Consider the following 11,026-nt stretch of genomic DNA (forward strand, 5'->3'; position numbering starts at 1 on the left):
GGACCAAACTGTGAGGATTTTTTTGGGGGAAGGGCTTAGATGAGATTTTTTGCATTTTGCATCCTCGAACACTCATATTTTAGCCTTAGCCCACCAGCAGTTTCTACCTGCCTAATGCCTTCTTCAGCTCATCGTCCTTGAATGGCTTCTTCTTGTTGTGGTTCCACAGTGTCGCGCCGCCTCCACCACACCAAACTTACCGAGCTTCAGTTGCGGTGGGTCTTTGGCGCCACCAACCAAGGTGTTGTATTTTTTGTTGAATCCTAGTGGTGTGGTGTATGAGAGGACTTCGGTTCTTCCATCTGTCAGCTTGAACAACTTCCCTTCAAAGTTGGTGAAGGCGAAGACATACGTGTTGTTGTTGCAAACTGAAACCTTGGGGGCAGCCCCGCCCTTGCCTACCAACTCCTCTTCGGCCCACCATGGTGGAGGCTAGTTGTCCTTGGTCAGCTTGACCAGTAGCACGGCCGTTGTTTGACCTTCTCCGGATATGGGCCCAATAGCTTGGCATGCATAGTCGACATGAACGTCGTGTATGAGTCAGGCAGAACATTGAACTTCACCACTTCTTGAGGGCTACAACCAAAATAAAAATAAATAAAATGAGTTATATAATTATAATATTAAAGCGATACTAACAAAAGAATGTAATTGGGTAGAAAATGGTAAGATGTCTTATGGGAGAAAGGGAGGAGGACCACGGACTTCAGTAGAAAATGCAAAATGAGATATTAGCAGGAATTTTTCCTGAATAGCTCTCGATTGAACCTGTTGAGCATCATCTAAGAGATAAGAGGAGTTAAGAGGATAATTTAATCCTAGCCGTTGATTGGTCGGGGGCAATTTTGAGCATACAAATATGGTAAGTACAACAAAATATAAGTTGTCAATAACCCTACTCATATGGAATAAAACTCTCTTATCATCGCAAAAAAAAAATTTGTCGAGCACTGTAGTCTGTAGCTCTTCCTGACATTGCTCCATTACACGAAGGGAGAGCATAGGACTAGAAGAGGCAAGGAAATTCACATGTGGGCTGTGTCATTGTCATCGTCGCCAAACGTTGTTTGTCAAACTTCTGTTAGCGATGGTATATTGATATACCGTATTGTCTCGATGGTAGATTGATATCATCTTTTGCAATGGTAGACTGATATTGTCTATCTTTTTTTTTTGAACTGAAAGGGGTTTCCCCCGCCCCAATTTTTTATTGAAAGCCAAGGCAAACTATAAGCAAACGGACTATTAAACAGCGCTCGGCAACAACCAGAGTAGCTGCCATAGAAGGAGATACCAGGGTTCTAGTGTATTGTCTATGTTTTCCAATGATGGATTGATAAATATAAAATATTTTGCAATATGGAAGATATATATTATCTATCTTTTCCAATGGTAATTGATAATTTCCCCCAAAATATTATATACCCATCTATGCTATCATGTATAGTTGCGAGAAAAGCGCTAAGCAGATGCAAAGTACTCCCTCCGTTCCTAAATATTTGTCTTTTTAGAGTTTCAAATGGACTACCACATGCGGATGTATGTAGACATATTTTAGAGTATAGATTCGCTCATTTTGCTCCGTATGTAGTCACTTGTTGAAATCTCTAGAAAGACAAATATGTAGGAACCGAGGGAGTATATGAGTATGAGAGAGTCTAAACTAATTATATATTGTGCATTTTAGCTTGTTGCTTAGTTAGAGCAGCACAAAGTATGAGATGCGTATGGCACCCCTAGCAGTGAATGCGGTCGTGTTGATTCTGTCCATTGAAACAGGGAAACATCGTGCTAACAGGTCCATCATTGGCGACCCTGCTCGGCATACGGGCCTATCAGCATCAGCCTCTGTCTCCATGACGGCAGCCAATAATAACCTGGTAAGGACGACAATGGGGCGGCTTGTTCAACTATGACTCTATTTATATAGCTCTATTTCGAATCACCAAATAGAAACGTCTGGGTGGTGTAGTTGGTTATCACGTTAGTCTCACACACTAAAGGTCCCCAGTTCGAACCTGGGCTCAGACAGTTATCCTTCTTTTTCCATTTGATATATTGCACTTACCAAAATAATTCTTGTTTTTACTTTCTTCGCATTTTTTTTAAACAAAATCGTGCGTGGTAATACTACTAGGATCAGATGCTGCGTTCGTTCTGGAGCATTTGTTAAAAGTAGTGATGGAGATGCACATTGGACAAAAAAAGTTGTAAAAGTGCAACCAGGGTGATGCTTCAAGAGTCAATTTCGTATATAGTACTACAATGACACCCTAAAAAAAGTACAGTTAGATATGCTCTCATACCCCAATTAAGAAAAAACGATTTGTGTAAAATTGCAAGTATAGGGTAAGATGCTGGTGTACTACTGTTTGTGAAAAAGAACAAAGAAAGTGGATTCTTTTTCTCGAAATATTGTGTTTTCTCTGTCCAATTTGAAGAATGTTGGTCTGTCCAGATTAGAGGCTGGTTGGCGAATCCAACTCTGTGGGTGCTGGACTGGGATCGACAGGAGATGTTTTTGCAGCTGCCGCCATGCGCCCGCTCCTTGCCTTTCCACCAACATCACCAACTCGTCAACATATACTTAGTGGCTTAATATGAAGAAAAGGAAAATAGTTACTACTAAGAGGAGGTGACATGTCCGAACGCGAGAGGGGCTACTAGGGTTTAAAGGTGCTTGAATGAGACAAATAAATTTGGTTTTTTCTCTCTTGATAAAGTGCCTCCGACCAAATTTAAAGGTGTTGTTGGAAGAGAGAAAAAACCAAATTTATTTGTCTCATTCAAGCACCTTTAAACCCTGTCGACAATTCCGGTTTGAAAATATGTGGACGAAATGGGAGGGGTTCCAAGATACTGTCAACTCTGCTTGGTCCTCGGTCAGCCACGCTGAAGATGCCTTCCTTTCTCTGAATAAGAAGCTTGCTGCAACAGCCAAAGCGCTGAAATCATGGAGCTCCCGACGATGCAGTGACCTAAAGCTGCGATCTGCTATTGTTAACGAGCTCATTCACCGGCTTGACTTAGCAATGGATAACCGGCCGTTGACACCGGAAGAAATTGCATTCAGAAAACTCTTGAAGCTCCAATGCCTCGGGCTTGCTGCGATCGAGCGATCCATGTGGCGTCAGAGATCGCGATTCCTGTGGCTGAAGATGGGAGACTGCAACACCAAGTTCTTCCACCTAAAGGCATCGGCTAGGCGCAGGAAAAAAAAATGCAATCCCTGCCCTTATCATTAATGATGCACCAATCACAGACCAAGACGAAAAAGTTGCTGCCATATGGGATCACTTCAATCAGCTAATTGGCACATACAGGAGCTGCAACACTACCCTCAATCTCCCAAGAGCTCTTTGATGACAGCACAAACCCACCTCCGAACCTAGACTGCCTTACCACACCGATCACTGAAGAGGAAGTTAAGGTGGCAATCACGGACATGCACCCGGAGAAAGCACCGGGCCCCGATGGCTTCACGGGACAGTTCTTTAGAGTTTGTTGGCAAACCATCAAGCATGACATCCTCCGGGCAATCAGGAAATTGCAGTCTTGTAATGGGCAGAACCTGCACCTCCTCAACTCCGCCACGACGATGATCCTTGTCCCAAAATTCAACGATGCTTGCCACCCGAAAGATTTCAGACCAATCTCCCTCATACATAGTTTCGCTAAAACCTAAAATCTATGCCAAAATCCTTGCAACTAGGCTGCAGTTGGTCATCTCTAGCCTCATTAGCCCCTGTCAAAATGCCTTCATACGTGGGAAAAGCATACATGACAACTTCACTTATGTTCAATGCCTAGTGAAAGCCCTCAAGCAAAAAAAGATTCCATCAATACTTCTCAAACTTGATATATCCAAGGCCTTCGACTCAGTATCCTGGGAGTTCCTCCTACAATTGCTGCAATTCAGAGGGTTTGGATCTTCTTGGATTGATGCTATTCCTGCTCTCTTGCGCACAACATCCACTAAAATCCTGGTCAATGGTGAGCTCTCAAATAACATTCTGCACCGGAAAGGATTGAGGCAAGGGGACCCTTTGTCGCCCCTCCTTTTTGTTCTTGTCATGGACTGCCTTGCAAGAATAATGGACAAAGCACACCGAGCCAAAATCCTATCACCCCTAAGCCCACAACAAGTCAAGTTCAGAGCCTCCCTTTATGCAGACGAATGTAATCATTATTTCTAAAACCACAACTCCAAGACATGGAAGCAACTAGCCAGATTATGAAGCTTTTTGGGCTTGCAACTGGGCTGCACACAAACTTCCAAAAAAGTAGCTTCTATCCAATTAGGTGTGAAGGGATCGATCTTCAAGCTCTCCAAGCAACCCTGGGCTGTCAACTGGCACAGTTGCCCTGCAAATATCTTGGAATGCCACTCACTGACAGAAAGCTCACCAAAACTGACTGCCGGCCTATTATGGATAAGTTCGGGCCTGCTTGTGCAGGATGGAAGATTGGCTGGATCAATATTGCTGGCAGGCTCACTCTGGTCCGGGTAGTTCTCTCGGCTCTCCTCACTTTCCAGATGATCTCAATTGCCCAGCCAAAGTGGCTCGACAAGATGGTGGATAAAATTAGAAGACCCTTCCTCTGGACAGGCGAGGGCAGCGCTTCTGGTGGTAAATGCCTTGTGAGATGGTCCCTAGTATGCCGGCCACTTGAGTTCGGAGGACTAGGAATTTCAAACCTGTTCCTTCAGAGTATAGCCCTACGCCTTCAATAGCTATGGCAACAAGCGACGCTCACGGACAGACCGTGGGAAGGACTGCCTTTCCCTTCGGACAAGCTCACGCAGAATTTTTTTGAGGCAAGCACTGTCATCCATGTTGGAAATGGGGAGCAATACAAATTCTGGCACAGTCATTGGCTTAATGGATGCACCCTCAAGGACGCTGCTCCGCACCTCTTTGCTCACAGTCGAAAAAGACAGATCACGATCAAGATGGCCGTCTCGGGCAACAATTGGATTCAATACATCAAGCCCAACCCTTCACTTGTTGTTCTTCGTGAATACATATTGCTGTGGAATCTACTGCAAGGTGTGCATCTCCAGCCTGACATACCTGACTCCATTAGTTTTTTTTGGAATTGTTTGAATTGCTTATCACATGTGTCACGTGATACCTGACTCCATTAGTTGGCAGTGGACTACAGATGGATCATACTCGGCAAAATCTGCCTACTATATGCTCTTCCAAGGACTGACGAGATCAAATGCCAAGCAGCTGATACGGGATTCAAAAACCCCGGCAAAGTGCAAATTCCATGCTTGGTTGGCCATCCAAGGAAGATGTAACACTGCTGACATTTTGCTGAAGAAAGGATGGCCACACACCCCGATCTGCAAGCTCTGCAACACCCAGCCGGAGACAGCGCTGCACCTCTTCGCCCAATGCAGTCTTAGTAGGACGATCTGGGAGGAAATCGTTCGCCGCTTTAACATGGACATGGAGCCACCTGCTAGTAATGAACGAAGCCTTGAAGATTGGTGGATCCAATCGATCAACAATAGGCCGCAGGCCACGATCACCAAGACATGCACTCTCTTCATTTGTATCTGGTGGAAAATCTGGAAGGAAAGAAACAATCGCATTTTCAAAAACAAGGCATGCAACGTCCCTTCTCTCCTGCTGAAAATATACAGCGAACTAGATTCATGGAGGCTAGCCGGCCTTGCCGGGGCAATGTGGATGCCACCTGACTAGAAAATATGACCCTAGGCTATCCGTCTCACTTTCTTCTTCTACTTCTTCTTTTCATACTTTGTTCACACTTGTAACTGCCATCTTTGGCACCCTTCTTAATGAATGAAATCAGCACTGGCTGTGTTTCGTCGAAAAAAAAGGGCAACTTCATATTTTTTGTAAGATCTTCATGGGTCCATTGAATGTGTGATATTACATGTTACCTTCTAAAAAGCTACAAAATGGTAGGCATAATATCTACTCCCTCCGTCCCATAATGGAAGACGTTTTTTGACACTAGTGTAGTTTCAAAAAACGTCTTACATTATGAGCTCTGCACAAAGGGAGCTCTGCACAAGGACAGTAGCACATAAGATAAGGTGATATAGAGTTTTGTCGAAGCTTCAGACAGAAGTGTCTGGGTGGTGTAGTTGGTTATCACGTTAGTCTCACACACTAAAGGTCCCCAGTTCGAACCTGGGCTCAGACATGTACTTTTTATTTTGCCTATTTTTCTTCCCTTTTCTGCCTTTTTTTTTCAAATTTTGTGTTGGTTTGTATATTTTAAATATAAATAGAATATATTTCTTCCAACTTCCAGCATATTTTGCTTCACGTTTCTAACATTCGAACCTAGGCTTGGACAGTTCGAACCTGGGCTCAGACATGTACTTTTTATTTTGCCTATTTTTCTTCCCTTTTCTGCCTTTTTTTTTCAAATTTTGTGTTGGTTTGTATATTTTAAATATAAATAGAATATATTTCTTCCAACTTCCAGCATATTTTGCTTCACGTTTCTAACATTCGAACCTAGGCTTGGACATTATTCCTCCTGTTTTGGGGCATCCATTTCCTTTCCCTTTTTTCGTAAATTTCCTATCATTCCGTTCACTTATTTCCTTTTCATTATTTTTGGTAAAGTTCGCATCGTTTCGGTTTTCTATGTGCATGTATAGTCTCCAGTAGCCATATACCGTATGTTTTAACATCCATCACATCGTGCTTCACATTTTCAGCAAACTTATAATCTGCTATCTGGAAGAAGAAGAGGGAAAATGCAGCAAGCCCCAAAATTCCTTTTTATGCCGCTTTGCGTCACACCTGATGCAGTCTTCAGCTTCTCCATTTTTTTTCCTTTCTATATATCTAAGAATCAGTGAGCTTGAATTAAAAAACAAAAATCAGTGAGCCTGCAGTTTATTTACAGGCAATACCTCAACGAATCTAACTTATCTAGTCCACACATATACTCCCTCTATTCCTAAATACACGACATTTTTTGAAGTTCAACCCCTGTTCCTAAATATATGACGTTTTGAACTGCAAAAATGTCTTATATTTAGGAACAGAGGGAGTAGCGTCACATATAAAATGCATTATGTTGCAGATTCAGTGGCAAGTAATCTACCCGACAAGACCAATGTGACGGCTTGTCAGATTTACAAGTCCATCGACAAAAAAAACAGTGCCCACGCTCACCATGCCATAGATATCAAAGACAAAAACAAGAATCATTCGCTAATATAAATAGAAGGAACAACACACATACTATTTAGTACTGTATTTGGTAGAAGACACACTACAAACCTCCAATGGTCAAGTTCAGCAAGTAGGACGCCTCACACAATCACATACATTGATTGGGCTACCATATGCAAGCACCCGAAAAATCATGCTAACTATAACACCGCTCGCTCTTACGACACCAATCATGATAGCTATAATACCGCTCGTACAGCACCAATGAATCAGCTCAGGTGGCCTAAACAATCCAAGGTCGAATCACCCTCTTAACCTAAGAACGGCGCATCCGTTGCTGGAAGTAGAAAAAAGCGACGTCGACTAGTTTCCGTTGATGGCACCATTCGAGCTTACTAGGACTGGAGCCCTCTTCTGTGCAAGGTCCGCTTCCTCTACTTCTGACAAGAAACCGTTCTCGAAGAATGCCGAGTGGAGGGCTTGCACGCACTGCTTCGCCTCGCTGTCATTCACCACCAAGGAGATGTTCACCTGCTCATATGCACAGTTAGAAACCGACATGTGTAGAAAACAAAGTTCGTCCCATTTTGGCGAAGGGGACACTATTATTATTATTACCTTGGACGCCCCTTGCGAAATCATCTGAACATTAACACCATTTCTGCGTAGAACGTTGAATGCCTGGCATGCAAGCAGTGAATGTAAACGCTATGATGGAAAATGATCAACTGAAGTACTTAAAATATTTGGTGAGCATTCTAACGCATTACCCCACATCGTGCATTATGTTAAGATGAAATTTGTGTAGTCGTACCTTCTCAAGAATCAGAGACGATCTCTGCACGTTCCCTATCAGGGAAATGATTGATCTGTGCTGTAGGAGATGAACAACTGCAATCTTTTCAAGCTCTTCAACTACATGATCAAGCTCCTGCCACATCATCACAACAAAACAATGAAACAGGAGCATATATAAAGAACACAGCGGTAGGACAGTGCCAGGCAGTATTGTTGGCAGAAAACTTTACATAAAAGTGGAATAAGGTCCCAAGTTTTTACCTGCTGGATCAATTCACGACTCCACAGTTTTGATGGATCTAGTGTCAATGATATGCTGACTTCACTAGTAGCCACAGAATCAACAGAGATACCCAAATCTTCAAATATTGAGAAGACCTGCGCAAAAACAATATAGTAAAAAAAACAGATATACCTGTAGGAAAAAGGGGCCACAAGACTGTTGCTATGTTTACCTTGCAGAGAAGACCTGCATAGAAAGTCAAAAACGGCGTACAATAAAAGAAAGCGTATAGCTATAGGGAAAGAGAGCCACAAGACTGTTGTTATTTACCTTTGCTAGAAAGCCATACTGTCCGAGCATCCTTGTGCTCACTATATCCAGCATGGTAATATTTGATTTCAGGACAATGCTGGTTAATATGCTCTGCAAAATAATGTCCAATCAGGGATCAGTAGCAATTGCACATGGAAGAATCAAAATATACTGACACAGTCATGTAACAAACCTTGCGCATATCTCTTGTTTTAGTGATCACAGTGCCAGGTGCATGACGGTTATATGAGTTCTTCACTCGAACTGGGATACCACCTTCCCTGGCTGGTCGCATGGATTGGGGATGCAAAACCTAATAGTTGGTGGAAGTATTTGTGCAAGTGTTATATAATGGTAGAACGATACTTGCTAAATCACCTAGTAACACAAGAAACACATAGAACAAAAAGTATCAATGCTGTAAAGGTCCCAGCTTACACAGCCAACCCCTGAACCACAAAACTAACTAATTTTGAAATGCCAAGAATTGAGAATAAACATATAGTAGCATTTTCTAAGGTAATAAAGTGCAACAGCGAAGCTTCCACTATTCAGTCAACAAGTAAATAAACAAGGAATACCTGTGCACCAAAATAAGCAAGTTCAGCTGCCTCATCAAAAGTCAAGTAGGGTACTGGTACTGCGTTTGCATAAATATTTGGATCACACGTCAACACACCGTCTACATCCTTCCAAACCTGTTGCAGATTTCAAAAATTGAGTTACAACCCACAGCACAGTTACAACCCACAGCACAGTTACTCAAATAGAAAACAAACCTGAATTTCTCTTAACCCCAAGGCTTTGCCAATGGTTGTAGCGGTCAAATCACTGCCACCCCTTCCTAACGTTGTGACCGCACATGATTTCCATCCCTGTTATTTGTATGAGCATCGTCATAAGCACAAACAAAGCAAAATCCTCTTGTGCATGAATTACATAACATTACAGACCTTCCCAAGGAAGCCAGTCACTATAGGAATAGCTGGGTCATCAATCCAATCTCCATGTAGCCTCTTTGCAACAGCAGGATAAGTTGCTTCGAGAATATCGGCATTTGTGAAATCGTCAGTGGTTATAAAGCCAAGATCAAAAGCATCATACTGCAAACAAGAAAAATAATTGTTAAGACATTATTGGAATGAAATATCATTGTTATTTGTGGAACATGTCTAATTACAGATAGTTGTGAAATACATTACAGACTCAAAACAATTTCACATAGTTGTGGGCTAAAGCAACTTTCATCAACAATAGACATCCACATGCACTAGGGCATAGCCAGGATGTTTAACTGCAGTAGTGTATAGAAAGAACAGATTCGACTCTCGGTCATATCCCTGCTAATATGAGATGCTAACTTCCCACCTTTCTCAACCCCTTGGCACTCGAATATACCCCATGGAGCTAACTACTTTCTGGAGTTTGGATAGCCAAGTGGCGGACAGGCATACTACAGGTATTTTTGCAACCAAGCTGTGGGCTATCATCGTATCTACTAACAGCATACTGCATGTGCTTGACACAGCAAAGCAAGTTCACCTCACTCGTTGCATGCTGGGACCTTTTAGTAGTTCATGGAACCAATGTTGCTGTATCGTGGTACAATTAATCAACTTGAAGCAATTAGTTTCATCAATCAAGTAGAAGTAGAAACAAAAGAATATATAGAAGGAAAGACCCACGAGACTGTCAACGATATTCCTATAACCAATTCAGTTTTCCATGTTAGCGAGATACTAATAACCCCTTCTGGAGATGTTCTGTCGAATTGCATTAATTCCAACAGGTTCAAACAATTATGCCCCAAAACAAAGTCGTAACCAAACTACCAAATTGTTGTCTGCTAGAATAGAAGTATGTAATGTACCTGTCGTGCCTTCTTCCCAAGTTTATTCAGATATGCAGCAAATATTCTTGTAGACATGCATTCACCAAAGGATACAAGGTAATCTCGTGTCCTAAGAGTCAGCTCTTTCATCATAGCAACACCCTTAAGCAGTTGCTCCAATTCATCCAAAAAACCTGTTTGGTTGAACAGTTAAAATGTGTTGTTTGTATAATACTACAGAAGACACTTTCGTGAAAGACAAAATGAATGTAAAGTGCTGAATTAGCCCAAAAATGCAGGGCAACAAACAATGGTTAAATGCTACGGAATCAATTACCACAGCTTGTGCTGGTGTTATGAGTAAGAATCAAGCCCACACTTCAGATTGTCTGAATTTTATGTGTTGGGGAACACATCAAGTATGAGACTCAGGAACATTTCACTTGTTCTATATCTTCCACATTAGTCATGAAGGGGTATGTGCGTGAATTGAAATCTGCATGCCACACTTGCTGTATTTACATTAATTTAATGCTTTATGTAGATTGTTGAAGATAAAAATTATATATTAACAAGAGCTTGTTCGACAGGGAAATCTGAGATGCATTGTGAGACTTGATTGATCATCATTGTTTCAGACTAATTTGTTCAGCTGTACACTGAGGTCAATGTATTAAATAATGTCAT

General features: G+C 42.0%; 1 protein-coding gene and 2 non-coding genes across 3 annotated transcripts in view; 2 read left to right on the forward strand and 1 right to left on the reverse strand.

Annotated features, from left to right (window-relative positions):
- Nucleotides 1–1,957: 1,957 nt before the first annotated feature.
- TRNAV-CAC lies at nucleotides 1,958–2,031 on the forward strand. The gene has a single exon. It is a non-coding gene; the product is annotated as a tRNA-Val (tRNA).
- Nucleotides 2,032–6,112: 4,081 nt separating this feature from the next.
- On the forward strand, nucleotides 6,113–6,186 carry TRNAV-CAC. The gene has a single exon. It is a non-coding gene; the product is annotated as a tRNA-Val (tRNA).
- Nucleotides 6,187–7,193: 1,007 nt separating this feature from the next.
- The window catches only part of LOC119312833 (aspartokinase 1, chloroplastic-like), a 6,121-nt gene continuing 2,288 nt past the window's right edge, over nucleotides 7,194–11,026 (reverse strand). Inside the window, exons 4-13 of the mRNA XM_037588599.1 lie at nucleotides 10,379–10,533; nucleotides 9,462–9,611; nucleotides 9,288–9,383; nucleotides 9,090–9,206; nucleotides 8,702–8,821; nucleotides 8,527–8,619; nucleotides 8,235–8,351; nucleotides 7,990–8,106; nucleotides 7,794–7,856; nucleotides 7,194–7,706 (exon numbers count right to left, since the gene is read on the reverse strand). Of these exons, the coding sequence (XP_037444496.1) occupies nucleotides 7,539–7,706; nucleotides 7,794–7,856; nucleotides 7,990–8,106; nucleotides 8,235–8,351; nucleotides 8,527–8,619; nucleotides 8,702–8,821; nucleotides 9,090–9,206; nucleotides 9,288–9,383; nucleotides 9,462–9,611; nucleotides 10,379–10,533 (1,196 nt within the window). The 3' untranslated portion in view covers nucleotides 7,194–7,538. The remainder of the gene's footprint in view (nucleotides 7,707–7,793; nucleotides 7,857–7,989; nucleotides 8,107–8,234; nucleotides 8,352–8,526; nucleotides 8,620–8,701; nucleotides 8,822–9,089; nucleotides 9,207–9,287; nucleotides 9,384–9,461; nucleotides 9,612–10,378; nucleotides 10,534–11,026) is intronic.

The sequence above is a fragment of the Triticum dicoccoides genome, chromosome 5B, assembly GCF_002162155.2.
Source record: "Triticum dicoccoides isolate Atlit2015 ecotype Zavitan chromosome 5B, WEW_v2.0, whole genome shotgun sequence".
NCBI lineage: Eukaryota > Viridiplantae > Streptophyta > Magnoliopsida > Poales > Poaceae > Triticum > Triticum dicoccoides.